At 42.9% G+C, this 22,398-nt stretch overlaps 1 protein-coding gene across 1 annotated transcript; it reads right to left on the reverse strand.

Moving 5' to 3' along the window:
- Window positions 1–2,060: 2,060 nt before the first annotated feature.
- On the reverse strand, window positions 2,061–13,398 carry ldhba (lactate dehydrogenase Ba). Its single transcript, XM_062517804.1, has 8 exons — window positions 13,244–13,398; window positions 8,441–8,577; window positions 7,436–7,553; window positions 5,851–6,024; window positions 5,359–5,532; window positions 4,868–4,985; window positions 4,097–4,220; window positions 2,061–3,078 (listed from the first exon to the last, which is right to left on the reverse strand). Exons 2-8 carry the CDS (start codon window positions 8,567–8,569, stop codon window positions 2,911–2,913), a joined length of 1,005 nt encoding a protein of 334 aa, XP_062373788.1. The 5' UTR covers window positions 8,570–8,577; window positions 13,244–13,398; the 3' UTR covers window positions 2,061–2,910.
- Window positions 13,399–22,398: the final 9,000 nt, after the last annotated feature.

Genomic DNA, 22,398 nt, shown 5'->3' on the forward strand with positions numbered 1-22,398 from the left:
GAGGACATTAATTTAATGTAGCGTTTCCCGAAGGGCAGAAAGGGGTTCATGGAGGGAGCTAATTTATTTGTCATTCCGAAATCTGTATTTATTACAAGTCTGTTGGTCAGGTCAAATGTAATGGTGGAAAATATGAGATTCTATTTTGTTTCATTATATCACTATTCTCACAAACTTCCTCTGGCATTTTCACCATTTTGAAATTGCATGGCTTTTATGGCTGCCTACTGTACTAAGAACTATGTACTGCAGTCCGCTTGGCAACTTCATATGCTTAACCTAACAGTGCCCCAAAATTCTTCAATTTAAACGTTTCGATTTTTTAAGGCTACCAGTACCATAGTAGGCTGTATGGTTTATGGCCTCACCGTTGTCATGATTCTGTTTATGGGAATCTGGCTGATAATATGCCTAATTTTCGTCGAATGAAACTAAAATAATTCGTGAAATATATGTAAGGTAGCCTACCAGCGGCACGTAAACATATTTTAGATAATGGTCTGGCAGCACACTGGAGAACGTTGATTCCGGGAAACGTCAATTACGCATCATCACTGGTGCGCGTGAACTCCTCTTCGCCAATTTGGTGGTAGCCCGTGTATTCGCTCAATCCCCATGCCTGATGGACTCGGTCGTTAAAGGGTATCAGGCAGTAGTATATATACACAGTGATCTTGCGAGTGGCTATGTTTGGAGAGACGCGGGTTGGCTGCAAGAGACGTTGCGTAAAATAGTACACGCAGGTCAAATAACTTTGGAAATCTGCCAATATTCCACAAGCATGAGAATGCACGCGCTTTTACTAGTTTCAGCGATAATTTGCCAATGTGGTGCGATGGGGACATTGGTGCACGACTATGATGAAGATCCAGAGTTCACCACCAGCACCGAAGGTAAATTTGATTTTACGCAAACATTTCAATTAATGCAAGGTTGAATGTTTTAGTTTCAGTAAAAGAGGATCAATTATGATATCGTTCTTTTTGAAAAAGGTAGCAGAACATGAAATGTGTGAGAACTATGTTTTAGGAAAGCAAAGTGTTCTTTTTATGACAATATTTTTACGTGGCAATTTTACTTTTCCAGAACCTGCACCTTTTAAGGCTCGCCGATATGCAGGAGTAGCTCGGAGACAGACTGACAGCTCAGAAGAATCTGAAGATGAGGCTCTTTGCTTATTGTCAAAGGAGAGAGACGCCTTGATACACCTATCCTGCAAACATAGACTAACTCGGAGTAATTTTAATATAAATCCGTTTGGACTGCGATTCGGGAAACGCCAGAATCCCATCAACACGCCAACTGCGAAATCAGGACCCAGAAAGCTCCTGCCTATTTTGCTCTACCTTCGGGACATGCAGATCGCCACCTGAAAAGATTTAAATATACTAGACTACCAATCCAAGTTTCACCCTTTTTTTTAAGTATAAACTGGTCATGTTGTGTTATTCATGTTGTACTCATGTGCCCTTTTGTTATCAAGGCAAAACGTTAATGTACTTGTTCTAGTTGTTAATGAGTAATAATGAATAAATGTTTTTATACCCTTCTCTTTTCCTGTTAATACATTAGATGAAATAGCATTGAAACTTCCTAAAACGAAGAACGTGGGAGAAGGTGCGCTCGTTTTAGCCAACTAAATCGTATTCTCATTTGACTAAACTGTGCATTTAGTAAAACGGGTGCACGGTGTAGTAAAACGAGTGATTTTTACTACACAATTGTGATTTAGAGTGCACAATTCAATAAAACGAGCACATAATTTAGTAAAATGAGTGCACATTCTCTTGAGATACACTAGAAGAACATATGGTGTAATGACACCTTTGGGGTTCGTACAGTAAACTATAGTCACTCTTGTATTTCTTGCTTTTGGTGTAAATCTTCCAGTCAGAGTGCTGTTTTGACTGGAATCCATCACTTAAAACTCTGAAGTTGAGGTACAGTACATTCCCTCTTTATCACTGGAGGGCGCCAGTGCGCTGAATTTAATACCTAAAGTAGCTACTATTTTACAAAAAAAAAAAAAAAAAAACATGAACCAAACTGAGACAGAGAAATTCCGCTTACATCTTTATTAACTTAATCATCAGTGTTGTCAGCTTTAAACACATTCAACAGCGTGAATGACATCTACATTAAGATTTTTTAAAAAAGGACCATGTTTGTTCACCTCCACCTTGGCTGACCTCCTCATCGACCCAAACATACAGGATACAGCGGAGTGCCCAAGAAAAACAATAAAGAAGAAAATCATCCTCTTCCTCATACTTGGGATCAACAAAGCGCTACTGCTGAGTGTGTGTGTGTGTGTGTGTCTACAAGTACACTGCTGGAGTAGAATACAAGAGGCTGGAAGGGAGATAGACTGAGATTCTGGCCCCTACACTGCAACGCCCATAGGGAGGAGGTTTGGGTGGCAAAGCTCACATTCTTGGTTTCTTACGTCTCGTTCTTGTTCATAAGGACCCAGCTGAATGAGACATCCAAAAGGTGTTTCATTGTGGTGGGGGGGTGAACCACTAAGCAAAACAACACAATGACCAATGCAATCACATCCAAAATGGAAGCCTACGGGCAAAGGAGAGTTGGACGGAGATGTAAGGGTGTACATCCGTCACAGAGAACAGCTAGGAGTGTGTGTGTGTATGTGTGTGTGTGTAGAGTTTGAATCCTTGGAGTGTGTGTGTGCGGTCGGAAGTGCTGTTTGGAACAAGCGTGTGTGTGTGTGTGTGTGTGTTATCAGGTATAGAGTGTGACCATTCAGTCAGGGCAGGAGTGTAACTCAGAGTGTGAACGATGGGTTTTTAATCAGACTGAGGTACTCTAGGTGTGTGTGTGTGTGTATATGTGTGTGTGTGTGTGTGTGTGTGTGATTCTCTGGGTATATGCATGTACAGGAGCACGACTCTAAATGTCCTTCAGGTCCTTCTGGATGCCCCAGAGTGTGTCGGCGCTCTTCTTGAGCTGGCCGACCTCGTCGTCGGTCAGCGTCATGTTGACCACGCTGCACACGCCGGTGCTGTTCAGCACGCAGGGCAGGCTCAGGTACACCTCGTCGTTGATGCCATACATGCCCTGTCAATCAAACACAACAGCCAATCAGTGACAAGCACTCAAAAGATACGGTACCTCCTCCCATGAAGGCAGAAATGTGACCCTTCGCAAAGCGAAACCAATCGTTTCGGTGAAATTTACTAAATTAAGTTATTGTGCGAACGCGAATGGCCATAAACTAAGCTTTCCAACGATATGTATGTCGAGGGTATTACACAAACTATCGCTAAGATAAACGCATCCAAAAGTTGACATTGTTCTCCTGTCACGATATGCCAGAAGAGGAGAAATCACCTTTTTTAAGCAGCGTGGACAACGGGAATGACTGCAAATGTGTTGAACCTTCGCCAGGTTTAACAGTCAAGATGTACGTTTTTCCGTGAAATTAGTTCACGATATGAAACAGTTGACTGTAGTGTATACTGTCGAATTATGCGAAAACGTGAAATTCAACATTTTAACCCGGAAGTTTGTTTATTGTGGATTTTCTCAAAATAACGTCATACGCAAAGCGACTGATTTCGCTTTGAAAAGTCACAAATGATGAATTGAGACATTTGATCATTATACATCTGAAACTAAACAGTGTGAGTGAAATAGAAAAAACAGAATGAAGTCGTTCTGCTCTGATCTAAACAGAATAATGTGTTTAATGTCCATGAAACGGCACACTAACATGGGCACTAATACATATGGAAGATCAAGGAGAGGGAGAAGGGGAAACTGCATGCGGTGTGTATGTGTATGTGTACAGCAATTTCCCGCATATAAGCCGTGTTGTGTATAAGCCGCAGGAGAGTGTTTTATGCGAGTTAAAAGAGACAAAACCATATTAACACCATATTAACTGTCCCCATGTATTAACCTCATAGCTGAAGAAATTTAGCAAAATCAATGTATAAGCCGCGGCTAATAGTCGGGAAATTACAGTTATGTGTTTGTTTGTGTGCGTGTGTGTGTGTGTGTGTGTGTGTGTAGGTGTGTGTAAAGCCAGACACAAATTGAAAAAATGTGAGAAATAATCCTCCGGTCCCCTCACCTTGACCATGGTGGAGACGGGGTGGACCCTGTTCATGTTCTTCACCAGGCTCTCCGTCAGGTCAGCCACGCTCAAGCCAATGGCCCAGTTGGTGTAGCCCTTCAGCTTGATCACCTCGTAAGCACTACACACACACACACACACACACACACACACAGAGACCGACACACACACAGAGACCGACACACACACACACACACACACACACACACACACACACAGAGACAGACACACACACACACACACACACACACACACACACAGACACAGACAGACACACACAGACACACGCAAAAGAGGTCAATCAATGGGCACAGAGAAAACAGGAAACAGGAAGGCAGAAGAGTCAGCATGTGCTGATTATGGTGAAAAAAATAACATGTCCAGCTAGCGGTCAACAAATTAGCACCACTTAGCACCTCACTAATTTATGTGTACTAGTGCAACAGATTGCCAGGGGTTATTCAATACTTCAGGGAAATGCACTCATGTCCACGTTTACTGAGAAGTCCTGTAAAAACACTATCTGTTTTTGTAGTATGCAGTTTACAGGTTGGTTCCGCCATCTATGATTTTGTTCTCGTGGCTTTGAACCAATGACACACAATAAACATATTCCCATGTAACTAGTCAATCTCTGACATTTTCAGGTCTAACAATTCTCAGAAATATTATATAGAAGAATTAAGTAGATATATAGAACAGCGCAAGCATGAAGGGCTACAGTGAGCCAAAGTGGTCTCCATCTTGTCATGCAGTTAGGGAGCGCACCTGTCGACCACCATCTTGTGGGCGTCCTTCCAGTTCTCCTTGTCTCCGTCGGTGCCCATCGCGGGGTTGAGCTTCTGCAGGCTCACGCCAGCCACATTGGTGCCACTCCACACGGGCACTGGGCATCACAGGGGCACAGACACTTTACAATCAGAGCGCTTTTCATGGTTTCATTCACACAAATATAGGCAGAAGTTAACATGAAATTCCCAAAAACTAGTTTTAGTCGAGCATTAATAATGGCAAATTGCTGTTTATTGATTCCTTATTTTTAAGAAATGAATTATGCATATGTTTGATCTTGGGTATCTGTGTCGATACTACTATTTTAAACTAACAAACAACATGCACCTTAATTATTAATTCAATTATTAACAGAAATTAATTGAGTTTAAGTTAGTTAACAACAACAATTCTGGTTCATACTGTTCACTAAGAGGGATAGAGAGACACACTATTTGTCTCTACCAACCTCACTCACACACACTCACCACTGGTATCTCCATGCTCTCCCAGGATCCAGCCGTTGAAGCTGCTGGAGTGGATGCCCAGCCTCTCGGCCATCAGGTAACGGAAGCGGGCTGAGTCCAGGTTGGTGCCGCTGCCAATCACGCGGTGCTTGGGCAGACCGCTCAGCTTCCAGGTGACATAGGTCAGCACATCCACTAGAGGGCAGACAAGAGACACAGGGTTGACCTCCAGCCAGGGTTTATAATATAGCAAGGGCAATTTAGTGTGTTACGTTTATGAGACTCAGGGAATGGGTAAGATTGATGAAAAAACAAGGGAAAGAAAGAAAGAAAGAAAGAAAGAGCAATGTGAACAGAGACAAATAAATGAAAGAAACAATGAAAGGACCAAAGAAGAGAGTGCAAAAAGACACAGCGGTGATGGGGGGGGGGGTAGTGTTAGGTAATAACACCAGAGAGAGAGAGGGAGGGGAGTGTGTCTGTGTGTATGTGTGTGTGTGTGTGTGTGTGTACCTGGGTTGGACACCACAATGATGATGCAGTTGGGGCTGTACTTGACGATCTGGGGGATGATGTGCTTGAAGATGTTGACGTTCCTCTGCACCAGGTTCAGGCGGCTCTCGCCCTCCTGCTGGCGCACGCCGGCGGTCACCACCACCACGCGGGAGTTGGCCGTCACCGCGTAGTCTGGACACACAGGGGACACAGGACACGACGTCAGACTCACCGCATCAGAGTCTAAACCGGCGCTACCGTTTGACCATTTTCCAACTATCAGTCATGGCTTATATGTTGATTTTACATCAACATTCATCAGCTATGAGGTTAATACACGGGGGCAGATAATATGGTATTCATATGGCTTTGCTTCCTTTATCTTGCATAAAACACTGTCCTGCGGCTTATACACAATGCGGCTAATACACAGGAAATTACTGTATGCATCTTTAAGATGCACAAACCATTGACAGAAAACTGTGTTTCCAAACAAGCAATCTGAGTGGACGTATGATACAAATATGAAAAAATTAGGAGATTATGAGCAATACTGTAAAGTGAAATCATTGGAAATGTACAAATGTGCTGTTTGGGTAATTGTATACATCATTAAAATCAATTGATAGCTATTTGAAATGTCCATGCTAAAGGCAAAAGGATATCATGTTCTGCGAGTTCACAGAAATCAGGTCTTGCACAATTAAAAGTAACATTCCGGGTGAAACTGCAAGTTTGAACTCCACTGTTCACGGGCAGGACACCCTTGGGGTGAAATGCGTCTGTGTGGTGCCAGTTCATTTGCATGTTGCTTACTTGTTTGTTGCAAACCGCCTTACTGACTCAAGTCATCCAGCCAGTGAGAGACAATCCGTTATTATCAAAAAGGCTACAACGTGTTCTATGTACAGTAATATCAGAAACCCAAATGCAGCCTTTGATTATATTATGTTTATAAGTTAACAGAACAGTAGGTGATGGGGCAGCGCTTATCCAGTGCTATCTCTCTCACTCAGAACGAGGGTAAACAGAAGTGATGGGACTGCTTTCTGGCAACAACTGGTCAACTTTCTGTCTTAACTGTTCAAACTGCTCATCAATGATGGAAAAGTAATTTTGTAAAACTTGATTATGACTGGCTGAATCCCGTTCAGTGGCGTTGTGAAACCCAACATAACCCTACACGTTGACTACATCATGCGTTATATCACTGTGGCACCACTGCGTCTCGACGTTGCATGGCAACTGCGTTTGCCCTTCATGCCTAATAACGGCTCTTAGCTGTTCTGAAATCAGTGCAATTTACGGCCTCTCGTGGCTTATTGCTTAAGTATTTTTACTGTATGTAAATTAAATTGTGCCATTATCAAATGTGAAATGATAAGGGTGGCAGTGGCAGAACTGTTGCCAGTGTGAACAAGCAAACACACGTTGAACCGCAGCAATTCTGCAACACAGCCAGCATACACACACGTTACACATCCAGGCATGTTCTGACATCACCTAACGCTTGACGAGGTCTTCAACAACACCATCTGGTGCCGTCTCAAGATCATCAATCCCTACAGAGAGGTGAAAGGTTGTGAGCTGTGGCCTCTCTCACCCTTATCGGCCACGATGACTGGCGTCTTCAGGAACAGACTGCCGTGCTGCAGGTCCATCATCTCTCCCTTCAACTTGTCCTCCATCACGTCGACCAGGGCCAGCTCATCAGCCAGATCCTACAGGAGAGAAGGAGAGAGAGAGAGGGGGAGAGGGAGAGAAGAGAGAGAGAGAGAGAAAATGAATGAAAGGAGAAAGGTAAACATTTAAAGGATGGAGAGACAAACTGAACAGAGGAATACATTTAACAAGGCATGAGCAACGACCTACAAATTATCTACAAGAGTAATTACCAGAGCATTTCATCATGATTTATATTATGATTATGAACTGTTCACATGCCATCCAACTCTTGCTCTCAGTCAATCTCTGTGGTTGAGTGAGCTGTTGTTTCTTGGAAGTTAAATGATTTACAATGCTGGAAAGGTGTGTACGTCTAAGAATAGAAATATTTGACCATACTTGCTAGCATTGACCCTACTAGTGCTGACATATTTATGCCACTTGAACAACAAATGAAAGGTTAACTTTCAGACCAAAGGAAGCTGTCGGTCCAACAGGACAGTTCAAAGTAACAATACTCATGACTTTACAGTACTCTCATTTGTGTTTTTTGTAAGACCTTGTTTTTGCTAACACTTTGCACTTATCAAATTAAAAGACATTCTTTTTAAATGGGCGGTGGTGGTGTAGTGGTTAAGGAGCTGGGCTAGCGTGCAGTAGCCTGAAAGTTGTCAGTTCAGTTCCCAGCTTCCACCGTTGTGCCCTTGAGCAAGGCATTTAACCTCAAGTTGCTCTGGGGACAATGTAATCCCTTGTAATATATAGGTGACATATTTTTTGTCCACTAAAAAGTGTCTGCTAAATGTAATGTAATGTAAAAGTCAACGTTTATGACCATACAAATCATGAACTTCTACTCTGCTTCTTTTGTTTGTTTGTTTTCATTTGCGCGTTTGTTTGCTTTAACACTGAGGGACCTGCTGCTGTCTGTGAGGTGACCTACCCTGAGCAGGACGCTGACGGCGCAGGCCATCCCCACCATGCCGACGCCCACAACGGTCACTTTGTTCCTGGGGGGCTCTGCGGGGCCCTCGGCCAGGGGGGTGATGAGTTTCTGGAGGGTAGAAGACATTTTCCACGCTGTGGGGGAAGAGAACAGAACAAGACAGGTCAGATATATGTGCAAACACACACTCATGTGAACACAGAGACGAGCATCAATTTAAAGAGATGTTTTACAAGGTCTCACTAAGAGTTTTAAAACAAACAGGGAGATAAAATGATGCAGTAAATATATGAAATAAAAATGCATCTGGTTGGGGGCATTTTAATTCAAAAACTCCCAAGAGGATCTGGCTCTAGGACTGATAAGACAACAATATAGACTAACGAAGTCAGGTGCTATCTGAATGAACGAGGCAATATACAGTAATATTCAAATGTTTGAATATGCTTACTTTGTATACCCATATATTGAACCCTAGCACAGGATATACTTTACAACTACTACAACAACTCCTTTTTTCTGAAATAGCATGTTCCCATGCAGGAATAGAAAGTGGATTACACAAGCATTTCAAATCAATAAGAGACAAGTGAGATAGACTAACCCCCATTGACTAACCATGGCTCACATTATGTGTTACATGTACAAGTGAAGTGGCTCAGCTGTTGCTGTGAAAGAACTGTGTAGAAGCATTTCTCCACATTTACAAATCAATAAGAAACAAATCAATCAAATCAAGTCAATGGCTGCTGAATATGGCTCAACTTCACACGTTACGTGTCCATTACATCAGCTAGACTACTGCTGCGAAAAGTGTGTTTACTAACAGTCCTGTCCTCAGTGCAAACCTGACCGTTTTAAACCCAGACATGGGTTAAAGGTCCCTCATTAAAGAAGACCCTGCTAAACTCATTAGCCAGGGGCTAACGCTGTCTGCGTGCATTCATGTCTAATCCTGACACACCTCTTATGACCGGGTTCACACACCAGACAATAACATTGCAAGACAGTGATTTGAGCTACAGGGCTAGATGTTTCTCAATTCTGTGGTTATGGCTGTTGGTTGTAGTTCTGCTATTGAGGTCTTCCCACCACAATCAAACCTCTCAATGACACATGCCCGGCAATTTAGACTTATGCAACTTATGCATCAGGGTACAATACAATCACCACACTTATATTTACCTAAACTTCACACTAGCAACGTATCTGACCCAGCAAGGCAAAATCTCTTTCTGGGACAATCCAGTAGAGAGAAGGCAAAGGATCAGTGGGCTATACAAGCACATGCCTTCCTACACACAGAAGATTAGCGTCTTAAAATAGCACATTTTAAGGATACCCTGAATACCTTCCACTGCCGAGAGACACCTTAACCCAGTGCTGAACATTAACATATGGATCCTCTGAGGCTCAAATGTTACAGATGCTGAAGGTGAACTCAATAGCTCACAGAGGAGAAGAGAAGAGAAGAGAAGAGAAGGAAAAAGAGAAGAGAAGAGAAGAGAAGAGAAGAGAACTCACTAGACTGCGCAACAGGTCTCAGCAGCCTCAGCATCTTCTGGCCTGACTTGTCATCCAACTTCCCACCGCACACAGGAGAACTACCGTCCATTCTTCTCTACATTAAATACATCCCTAAACCCCAAGGCTAACCATCAACCTGCTATCATATCACTCTGCCTGATACGTACGCAACATACATTAAAAACATCCCTAACCCCAAGGCTAACCGTCAACAGTGATCATATCACAAACATACTGTACATCGAATCTGAAAACACAAACAAGACTTGCTGGAGTCTATGGATGGCGACAAGGCCTGTGATAGAGCCCAAACATCCCTGATTACAGCCAGTAGATTTATCAGAGTGGATGTGTGTGTTTGTATGACAAGGAGATGCACTTTGGCCCCACGGTCATCATGGTGCCAAGCTAGAGATGCTGACTTGTGTCTGCCCAGGCTTCACGAACAAGGATGGGCAGAATCTTATGATACTGTAACATACACACTTAAAATATGTAGGCTATTTCAAATACAAAATAGTATTAAGTAATGTATTTTCTTGGGTTGATGAAAATGGCTGAGTATTGTGGTTCTGGCATATTTCCTCTGATGTTGAGCACCTTATTTTTCTCAGGAACGTTAGTCATGAGTAGGCAAATACCCATGATCATCCAGTCAGAACACATACCACTGGTTATGTGGTTACCCAGTGTGTTTCCCCATAAATCACCCAAAGTAATATCAAGAATTCTGGGCATGCACTGGCAATGTCAGACTTCATTCTCCAATGTACTATGAGTTTGAAGACATTATCTTAACGTTATAGCAGAGACGGTTGATATTTAAGTATCTTTGGTTATAGTATTGGGTTGCTTTAAGCCCATATGCTGTGGCTCTCAGTAGGTTCGGTGGTTAGTTTGTACCACATCACTGTTCAGTTGTGACTTTTTGAGTACATCCCTGATTCATTATTTATGCCATGAGATGGAACTAGCAGGTCAACATGTCTCTCAGGCAGAGAGAAGCTGTTGCTCTCAGGCATCAGGAGGAATGTGGAGTCAGTGTACTGATGAAGGAATAGACTAAATAGACAGATACGGAAGTTTTGTCATGTCTTGAAAACACAAAAATACAGCATTTTATTTTTATACATGATGTGGCTACAGTATTTTGTAGTTCACTCTTTAAATTAGGATATTTGATATCGTATTCTAAAATAACATTTTGGTGTATTTTTGCCCATCCCAGTTCATGACCAAGCCCTACTAGCGCCTGTTCACGTGAGTAGTTGGCAGTTTAGAGATTAAAACCCTGATATGCATGTCTGTGTCCACGCAAGCTCTCACACACGCAGGCGCTAGAGCACCACAAGACCCACACACACACTCATCAAACCATATGGTCATGCACAAAGAACTGTTGCCAAAACTGTGAAACTGGCTTTTGGCAGAGCTGTGAGCCCTCTGCCAATGTTAATACCAACCCCCAACATATCACATCGCTCGAGTCTCAGGCGCACACACACACACACACACACACACACACACACACACACACACACACACACAGAGATAAATGCACACTCTCTGGACTAAATGTAGGGCATGATGGAGAGGCTTCTAAAATCCCTACAACATGCAATACTCGCTGCGCCCATCTACTAACAATGGGACCAACTCACTGATTCTCCAACAGAGGACAGGAACCGAATATTTTGGCATCATTAATGTTCTATAAGGGTTGTTCCAATGTGTCCACTCTGTGGCTATTGCAATACTGTTGGTAGAACCATTTTGAGTGGTTTTAGGCATTTGCCTTGTACTTACTTGAACCAGTGCTGTCATAATTTCACTAAGTATTCAGAAGGTCATACAATAAAACCAAGTATCATGGCTCTACTGTGACTTGCATTAAAACAGGAACAGAGATACACTCTAATAAGCATGGCAAATATATCTATACATGATAATATGCAGAAGCTGCAGACACTGGCTACCATTTTACTGGTCTAGTGATCCATCACTTGCAGCAGAGTCGATGCAGCGCAGGTAGTAAAGAACAAAATGTGCAAAGCCCTCTCAAGGCGCACCGTACAGTTGTCTGATAGAGTTGTGCGTAAAACACAGTTTGCATCACGCCACCACTACCTCGTTGCCTAGCAAAAGGGACTGTCTTGTCGATATAATTAGGCCTACAGCTTGTGATGTACTCATATTGAAAGTGTAAGCTACCCCAAGGACACCGAGAACGCACGTATCCGTTTCGGAAAATGAGGGCCAGTTCCAAACGGTATCTGACAGGCCTGTGCTAGGCCCAATTACAACTATGAAGCTTCATAAGATGCACAAAATGGAAACAGTATCGTGATGCAGACGGTATCTCGTTGCCCCTTTTTAATAAATGATCATCATGTTACGTTCTGATTCACAGATGTCGAACCAGGGTTATGCGTTACGTAAGCAAGGTCTTGTCCTTATTCAAACAAAATGTGCGAACTCTATCACATAGGCTAATTGTTCTGCACATTCCACGAATAACCTTTCACTACCAGCAATTTCATTAGTACCGTAGAATAAAGCGGTTATCTACACAATGACGCAAGTGACCGTAATGTCCTTGACGATTTGGATGTTTCTCTGTCTCCTAGAAGATTACACGCCTTATAACAGTAAATCCAATTGTTTTTGTCTTTTGTTTTCTATCAGGTTAAACGTGCAGTTGCATTTTGGCCTGTTTCCAATCATGGTTAACATAGAGACGGTAAGATGGATCTCTCTCCAAGTGTCAGATTCCACCATGTTACGTTCATTCAGTGAGTAAGCTAAGCGAAGCCACTAAACGGAGTTTCTGTGTCATCGCAGTTAAGATAGCAGGCAGGATGGTATCAGGAAACAAAAATATGTTCTTTTCAGCTCTAATATATAATCAAGCGTTCCTTTACAACGCTTTCATTAGTTCAGGAGCATAGCCAGTAGATTTCCGTTAACAGACATCGACAGACACAAAGTAACCTTGTTTCATTGTAGGGTTTGTACAGCCAGTAGCTGAGGTTTCCATTTTGTCCGAAAAGAAATACGGGTGTACGTGACCATGGCTGGTCTTGTAGAATACAAAAAAAAAACGTTACGTGGATTTAGTCTTCTATAGCCCCACTTTCTTCTGTAAAACGTCTACATGACAGGAAATGGTAATGTGTGATTCAAAGGGGATACAATAGCCTACCTCTACAAGCATAATTATAAACATTAGCCTTATTCACCATTGACTCGAAGCAAAAGAGCCAAAGTACATACATTTGTTGAAGCGAGTTTAAACGCGCTTGTGTCCTTTGGTCCAACAAGGCGGATGATACGGAGAGCACGCTGCAGACACCGTGGCCAGGCAAGGCAGTGAGTGAGCGCGTGATGACTCCGGGAGTATGGAGTTATAGAGCTTCCGTGTATAGGGCGGATGTGTGTGTGTGTATATGAGGAGAGGGAGAGGGAGGGATAGAGAGAGAATTTCAGTGTGAAGGGGTTGCAAAGGACGTCTGACCCTCTGTTATGTGCCCAAAACCATGTAGGCTAAATAATGTATGCCTCGCTGCCAACTGCTTGAAGGGGCATAGCCTGTCAAGCTTATTAGATGATTTGTTTTGGACGTGCATCTTTCTGAAGAGGAGAAAGCCTGCTGGCCAAGTACTAACTCTGTCAATTCCACCTGACACCTACCCCTATAAGACCGGTATTATTGTAATCACTGATGCCCTCCATGACGCAATGGCTCGCGCTAATCACTGTCACTGTATGTGTGTACCTGAGGCAGGTTGCACGAGGTACTATAGCATGAAAGCTGGCGTGTGTTCAAGTAATCCAATTCCTGTATATTTCTTTTGTGTTATGTGTAGTAAATAAATCTGACTCAATAAATAACAATTCATGATGATAAAAGGCTATATGGATACCCACAGGCTTTTATTATCATTGATTGTTGTATACATGTCACATTCCAAGAGATGCTTGAATTCAACTGCACATAATGGTGTTTGATTCACAGTTGTGTGAAACATTACTGGTGTTATCAGCATTACAGGTTTTATCAGGTATGACACAAAGATAAGTCCATTATGACTACAGCTGGCTTGGTTGGCTATTAACCAGTCTACCTTGCCTTGACATGAACATGCATAACCATGACCCCTCTCTCAAAGGCTTGTAGGCCATTTGCCACTTGCTTGGAAGTCAAACTGGACACCCTCTGCCATGTCAGAGGTCACAGTTAAGCAGACAACATGAATGGCGAAAGATCTAGGGTGCCTCTCAACATGCCTCCTCGATCCTCGATGCTCGATCCTCGAGGGGCGTTCCCACTGATCTATAACTAACACTGGATAGACTATCCCATTGTTTCCCCCCCATCCTTCTTTATGTGGATCAGTGAGGATCGAGGCCCGAGGAGCGAGGGAGGACGTATAAACGCTGCATGAGAGGCACCTCTAGAAGAAGAGAGGTTAGTAGGTTAGGTGAGGTAAGTTATTATAGCTGCAATGGACCATGACACAACTGTCATGGCAGCAGGCCAGGTTTAAGGTGATGTTGTCATGGATTCATTGTGTAGCTTATTATCCATGGACTCACATGAACTATCCACTTTAAAGTTTGTGGACATTCCAGTTAGATTATGTTCTGTTCCATATTTTTTTGTCTCACTATCAAGGAGTCAGCTTTAACTGACTCTTAGACACAGCACTACAAATCCTCCCCCTGGACTCTTCCAACTTCATTGGCTGCCCTGTTATACAACACCCCTTCAGATGGCCATTCCTTCTCCAGGTGCCACTGGATAGCTTTCATGTGAATTAGATCAAGACCACAGCCACAGCCTGTACGAGGCTGCTTGTTGCCCCTTCTTTGACCCTATCATGGGTAGTAAAGCAAACATAGCCTTATGAGAATGTTATGAGAATGTTAAGAGAATGTCTGTCTGGCTCCCAGATGCATCTCTGCTCCACATTCCATCTGAGTGGTTTTTGCTAAGTCATTGTGGTGTACCAATGCTGTGGTGTATAACAGTGCTGAAGTCTTGCATGAGTGTGAAGAGTCAATGTAAAAGTGTTGTGTGTGCATGCATGAATGCAGAAGAGAGAGAGAGAGAGAGAGAGAGAGAGAGAGAGAAAGAAAGAAAGAGAGAATAGACTAGAGTGTCTCAGAGAGCTCTTCTTAATGGAGGTAAATAGCCCATGGGATGGTCATGCAGAAGTGCTGAGCAAACAGACCTGCATGAACCCTCCACAGTTTCAGTTATCTGTGCAAACACTACTCGGCCCTCAGATGTGTTTGTTTGTGTGTGTGTGTGTGTGTGTGTGTGTGTGTGTGTGTCCATACGTGTGTGTGTGTGTGTGTGTGTATGTGTTTGTTCAAAACACAGTCAAAATGCATGGTCAGATGGGTTGCATATCTGTCACTTCCATGTATCTTTTTAACAAGAGCAATGTTGATTAAACGTTTTGATCCAGCCCAACAAAATTTATCAGAGTGATACAAATTGTATTCATCTGCAAAATGGTGCTCTGGCAAATGGCAAATAAAGCTCCCTGCTGGTGCCAGGCTCTCACCTGGAGGGAGGAAAGCAGTGGCCATCCATTATAGAACAGGCCACAGGAGGTGGTCTGGGCAAAATCGTCACAGGCAGACAGCCATTGTAACTCAATTTGCACCCACGTTGTAATTTCAATTGAAGAACCAAAAAGTCAATCTTGCCAACTTTCTCAAAAGGAGTTACCGAAAAGAAAATTAAGCCAACTCTTTTATTTAGTGTTCTTATTCAATAAATGTTTTGTAGTTATGGGCCATACAGTAGTGTTTCACACTGTGACTGTATCTTTGCGTTCTATTGCTGTATCGTCACGTGCTTTGCTACTGCCTGTTATTGGATCAAAGGATTTATTTTGCAACATTTTTGGAAGCCATCCTCCGTTTTCCTATACAGCGTCATTCATTTTTAGATAAAATTGCTGCCTCAATGTCACCATTTACAGGCTCGCGTAGGCAGCGAATGTGGGAGAGAATTGTTGGAATAACAAAGCTGTTTGGAACAGTGTGTTTCTGTTGTGGAACAAGAGGCAATCTAAGTTCCCTCCTCTGAACCTCATACTTTTCGACTTTAAATTAAATTAAATTAAATTAAATTAAATTAAATTAAATTTAAAATGACTGCATATAAAGCAACAAGTCTCCTTTCACTGTTTACGTCAGCATGTCATACAATTATGGACAGTGTGAATTAAGAACACCTGTAACTTGGACATTATGTGTAATTGAGAGTCTAAAGCACATTCGTTTTTTTTTTTTTTTAACTGGGACATAAATGTGATTCGTGTGTGAAAGCCGCATCTGTCTCCTCCTCTGAATGTAACACTATGATTTGAAATTGGCGTATCTATAGCAACAAGTCCTCTTGCGCCGTAACCCAATCAGCATGTCACATGAACAGCATCCGCCCCTCTTCCTCCTGCCTCTCTTCCTCCTCCCCGTTCCTTCTTCTTCCTGTGGTAGACTTCATCAGTCTGCCTCCATGAATTTCACACATGGGCTAGCGAGCCAATGATGGCCAAGTCCCACCTATCAGCTGGTCCAATCAGACAGCAGAGGGCTGGGCAGTGGATCTGAGTCTTGCAGTAGCCGGCAAGGGCATTGTTGGGGCAAAGGAAATATGTGAGACCTCTCCCTTCTCTCCCTCTGCTTACCTCCGCCTCTTTCCCTCTCCCTTTCTCCTCTCTCTCCCTTTCTCCTTCACTCTCTCTTTCTCCCTCCCTTCCTCTCCCTCCCTCACCCCTGTGTGTGTGTGTGTGTGTGTCTGTTTGTCTGTCCGTATGGATCAGGAACAAGTGGAGACCTGCAGAGGAGGTTGCAGCAGATTGTATAAGGGGGTGTGGATAGGTTATTACGTAACACGTATGCAGCTCCCTGCAAACGCAACATGCTTGTCACATTCAACTCCCCCACCACCCCAAATCCTGTCATGTCCTTTGATCATTCACGATCGTTCACGAGGAGCCTACAGTGCCCACCATGACAACTGCTGACATATTTATACACGCAGAAGCGTGTGCCAAGGACAACTGTACATGCCTTACTATAAGTAGCACATATCAGATCAGTCATACATGCTCCCTCACCAAGAACCTCCATTCTTCTCTGACATTGCTTGGTATGCTAAAGAATAAGTGCTAGCGCAAAGATTTGTCCTATGTTTATTTTGTACGGCGACCGTTATCAAACGGCCAGGGTGTAATCCCAGTTGCCGAGAGTGCTCAGATTAAGAGATTAAGAACGAAGCTCTCAATTGGTCTCTGATTACATTTTCATAACATTGGTAGGCCTGCCACTAATACTACCAAGAGTTCTATTTAGGCTGCGTAAGATCTCTTTTCCAGAACGACACACTGGCACTCAACCACTAATGAGACACATACAAGCATACTTTCTCTCATTCTTTCATTAGTCTCTCATGACCCACCCTCTTACACACACACACACACACACACACACACATACATACATACACTTTTATACAAATATACACACACACACACCTCTTTCTCGCTCTCTCTCCCTCCCACATACACACACCTCAATTCTCAGCCACATCAAATAAACCCATAGGGCAAGCAAGCCATGTCAGGGATCACAGCCTGTTTATCCCACAACAGTTGCTTGAGTTTACTATTCGACTTCTAAGGACTCAAGGACACAATCCTGTTTACGGTAGGGTAGCACTTCACTATCAACCGGCAATCCTCCCATCTAGCAGCCTCGATTATCACACCAGAGTTGTTGAGAACGGTCAATAAAACAATTAGTTGATAACAATATATGACATGACTAGCATTTGATTACCATAATATGGCATGTGTAGCATGATATAATATGTTATGGATCAGTGGAATGTATAATATTTACTGTTGGCCTATTTGCAGTGGTCTTGTCTGACTCCTTATAGGGAACATGATCTTGGACTTCACAAGAAATCTCAACGTCACTGTTATGAACACCAATATGCCCTCCAAACTATATGCATGTTGTCTATGTGTAATATTAATGTGACGAAGGAGCACTTTGAGATACCTCTACACACACTCTCTCCCTCTTGTGCTCCGAACTCTTTGACCTTCCGAGCTCTCCCCACGCCTCCCAGCCAATCGGTGCACTCCACTGAGAGGCTCAACTGAGGCTCGACCAATCACAGGGCCTCTTTTAGAGGAGGCCATTGTCCCATTGTTCCCGTTAGGGAAGAGGGCAGCTGGCGTGACCCTGTGCAAAAGACAAAATCGACACTAATCCCAAACTCCCCTCCTCCACTTAAAACGAACATCATATGGAACATGACCGATTTCAGGTCATATACGTTATCTCTCCTGTCTAATATGTAAATTCATATGTTTATATGACTTGCAATCTTTATGTCATGGAGCAAAGAAGTCATGGGTTTGTTTTATTTTCTTTGTGCGGTTGGTTTTAAACAGAAAATGTACGATCTAAATGGGAAGCACTTTATGTCTCTGAAACATACTGATAAATGATTAACTGCTAATGGGAAATGAAATGTTGTCCATCCATTCTAAGCTGCTTAAGGATGAGTGTTTGTATAGCAACAACAGCTGAAAACAAGTCAATTGAATACAATTTGAGTCGGATGAGTGTGAGTGAGTGACTCAATGATGAGTTCAGATGTAAAACCCTCTAAACACCAATTTCATCAGAAATGAGAAAACAATGGTGAGTGAATGCTCTCTCCACATATATAGTATTCGTTAATCAAAACCTGCAAAAAAACACTCACTTCCTGGTTCTGGAATATAAAAGGCTTTCCCTCTGAATTCTTCATGCATGTATATTATGCATCCTATAGGTCTAACAAGATAGATGACTAACAAAGAGCACGACAGCGAAGATTAAAATGTTAAAATGAGGAGTGGAGTCATATGATGAAAGTCACGCAGCCACGCTGCCCTTGGAGGTGGTTCTAACTCATTAACTTCCCTTAACTGATTAGGCGCTCACTGATTACTCAGAGGAGACGAGGGAGAAGAGAGCTGAGCGAAGAAGGAAGAAAGAAACCGGCAACAGCTATAAGAAAAAAAAAAAGAGAAGCCATCATTGATCTCTAGGAGGTCTTTCTGAGAAACCTCTTTAAAAACATGACGTGCCCTCATGATTACCTTGCTGACATTGTGTTCTTTCCACTCAAGGCTGGTGGTGAGCTCCTTTTGATGGTGGCAGAAGACGAGGGCGTGTGGGGAGGAGGGGGAGGGAGGGGTCAACTCTGCACTAACTCAGGGCGATTGACCCAGGTCATCCGCGCATGTGTGTGTCCACTCCTGGCTGGCATGAATGACATGGCATTCCACTCTGCCAGGCTGCAAAGACGATGGAGGTCAAGCACATGCCTGTTTCTCATGGCAAGTGGAACTTTGCCCTTGGTCTCACATTTCATGGCAAGTCATGTAGGCTATGGTTTTGCGCTCCCTTTCACACACACACACACACACACACACACACACACACACACACACACACACACACACACACACACACACACACACTTTCTCCCTCTCTCTCTCTCTCTCTGTCTCTCTCTCTTTCTCACACACACACACACACACACACACACACACACACACATACATACTTATTCTGGTCTCACCTAATTCTGGTATGGCCAGACTCACATTCACTGCATGTCAACTGTGACTGCGATCATATTGTGTCTGTGCAATACCATTGAACTATGAAACAACACAGTGGCTAAACTAGGCTAGGCTTTATCATGACAAAGACATCACTCAGGGCTGTACAAGCACTCACATGACAATAGTGTTAGGGCCCCTCAGCTTACACGACAAACTGCACAAAAAGGTTTGAGGTTGCATTCCTCAAAACATTTGGTCGCAGAACACTGTGGTGTCAACTTTGAAAAGAAAAAAACAGATGTTCAGATGTCCACAGAAAGTGCGAGCTAACGAGACGACCTAAAAATAGCCCGACGAGAAGTCCCCCACGTGGTCCATAGCTATACTTTTTCAGTTACCCAATTTCGGTGATGGTCACTCTAGTTACTGGAGTGCGTGAGTGGATACGCACGCATGTGTCTATCCACTCACACACGCTCCATGGGTTTGCATGTAGAAATACACACATACACATACACACACACACACACACACACACACACACACACACACACACACACACACACAGTAGGCCACATGCTGACATACGTGCAGACATAGTATTTACATCCTCGATTATTGAATTAGGCCTCATTCTTTCTTACTGTTCAATAAAAAAAAGTTTTCTCCTTGTCTAACTTCTAAAACTACATTGCTGAAGATTTTTATTCTGCTGGTATCAGCGCAGATCATAGGAAAGCTAGGGGGAGAAACAGAGGCAATGCTATGTTGTGTGAATTAATGTACAATGGATGTCACAATGAAAGCATAACACAGAATATCAATGGAGGGTGTAAAATTGATCAGAATGTATTATAGCTTGAGCTGCATAATTCAGCATTTTAAGGCAGACAGGAGCTTGTGGATGGAGCAAGGGGGGAGGGGAAGTTGCAAACAGACATGACTACATATCCCATGACCCTTTGCCCCCTTGCTATCATAGCAACATTCAGAATCCAGATGTGCCAACTCTGGGAGTCCATTTCCCAGAATACATTTCCATTATGTTCGCAGCCATCCAGAGACAGCGTCAAAACAATAGGAAGCAAATGGATTCTAATGGCAACGACAGTGGCACACAAAGCCTCATGAAAAACACAGAGCCTGGTGATTCTGAACCGTAAACAGTGACGCACACACACACACACACACTGATACCAATATCCTGGGATATGATGCATCTTTGCTAAATGAAAACAACCTACATTTAAATGAGGTCACTCAGATACGCTATCTGTGTGTCACTCCTGCAGGCGGATGACAGGAAACAGAAGCAGATAAAACACCCAGGTTACTTTGACCTGGGGAGTGCTGCTGCGCACATGTTCTTGCCTTTAACGCACTCTTTTCCCATTCTGAACACTCTCAGCCACTTTTAATGTTTACGCTCTGATGCACTAGACCAGCTTGCAGAGCACATGTCTCCCATGGTGAATGTATAAGTATATAGCCTACATGTATACTCTTTTGATCCATCCCTTGCTGAGGGAAATTTGGTCACTGCATGTATCCCAATCCGTGAATTAGTGAACACACACACAGCACACAGTGAACACACACGTGAACACAGTGAAGCACACACTAACCTGGAGCAGTGAGCTGCCTGCTCGGCAGCGGCGCCCCACAATGTCTGATGTCTTACTCTTATCAATGACAAATTATGATTATCAGTGTTGATGGATAATAAACGACTTTTACTGCATCAATCGTATCCTTAATTGAAATCCGTTTTGTGAGAACACACAAGAGGTGGCATATCTGGTTAGTGAATGTAATTTGTCTAGACGTGTTTCGCCTTCTGTCCACACCTCAGTTCTGTTTTCAGTTCCACAAAACAAAGTGGTACATCTGTGTTTCAGTCAACGACAGCCACAAGCAGATCATCTGATAGACTGAAAAGCTTCACTGTACTGTGCAACACTTATATGTAGACATTTTTCACATTTTCATGGAAGATACCCTCCATGTTAAGCAGCTTCAGCTGAACCACCAGAGAGGTATGCTATTAAAATACTGTACAACATATCTGTCCCTTGGTAAGTATCTATCTAAAAGTGAAAATACATTGTCTTGAAGCCCTTACAACAGTTCTGCTTGGTACACATCACACTCCTGAAGGCCTTTCAGTTGTTTCACTTTAGGGATAGCGCTCCCTCTGTCGACAGCAAAGGACACATAACAGTGATAGTACCTTGGCTGAGATCAACACAGGAAGAGCTCCCCCCTCAGGCTTGAAAAAGAAGTGCTTTATTAACCCATCCACTTCGTACTTGTGAACAATTGAAAGTTTCTTTGGATCAAAAGTCTAAGTAATTTGGGAATGTAGCACAGTATTATCCTTTAAACTTACTATCTATCTCTATTCCATGTCCTGACAGACACACATCCACCAAGACTGCAAAATGCAAGATTAAATTACAATTGTAATAGTTAGAGTATAGGTCTGATACTCAATGCTAGATCTATGTTGTGTTCATAACACATAGCATTGCACAGCTACTAAATGCTAGTCCTTTTTGTCATTCATTCATTCATTCATTCATTCATCCATCCATCCATCCATCCATCCATCCATCCATTCTAAAACCATTACAAGCACAATATGTGGTTTTTTTTTCAAGGTTTATTTTCTCACTGTTATGGCCTTCTCCTCTTCAGATGCATGGACAGAACTGTCAAGTGACTAACTCTAGTACAGCTGATGAATTTTTTACCAAAACAGAGCTGTGCACTGTAGAT

Source organism: Sardina pilchardus, chromosome 17 (assembly GCF_963854185.1).
Source record: "Sardina pilchardus chromosome 17, fSarPil1.1, whole genome shotgun sequence".
In the NCBI taxonomy this organism is placed as follows: domain Eukaryota; kingdom Metazoa; phylum Chordata; class Actinopteri; order Clupeiformes; family Clupeidae; genus Sardina; species Sardina pilchardus.

What these genes read in the sequence shown, in the direction of transcription:
- ldhba (XM_062517804.1), bottom strand. Translation starts at nt 8,569, where the DNA reads ATGTCTTCTACCCTCCAGAAACTCATCACCCCCCTGGCCGAGGGCCCC. An exon ending in AGTCATCGTGGCCGATAAGG is followed by an intron (nt 6,025 to 7,435) that starts GTGAGAGAGGCC and finishes CTGTGTGTCCAG; the next exon opens with ACTACGCGGTGACGGCCAAC. An exon ending in CATTGTGGTGTCCAACCCAG is followed by an intron (nt 5,533 to 5,850) that starts GTACACACACAC and finishes TCTGCCCTCTAG; the next exon opens with TGGATGTGCTGACCTATGTC.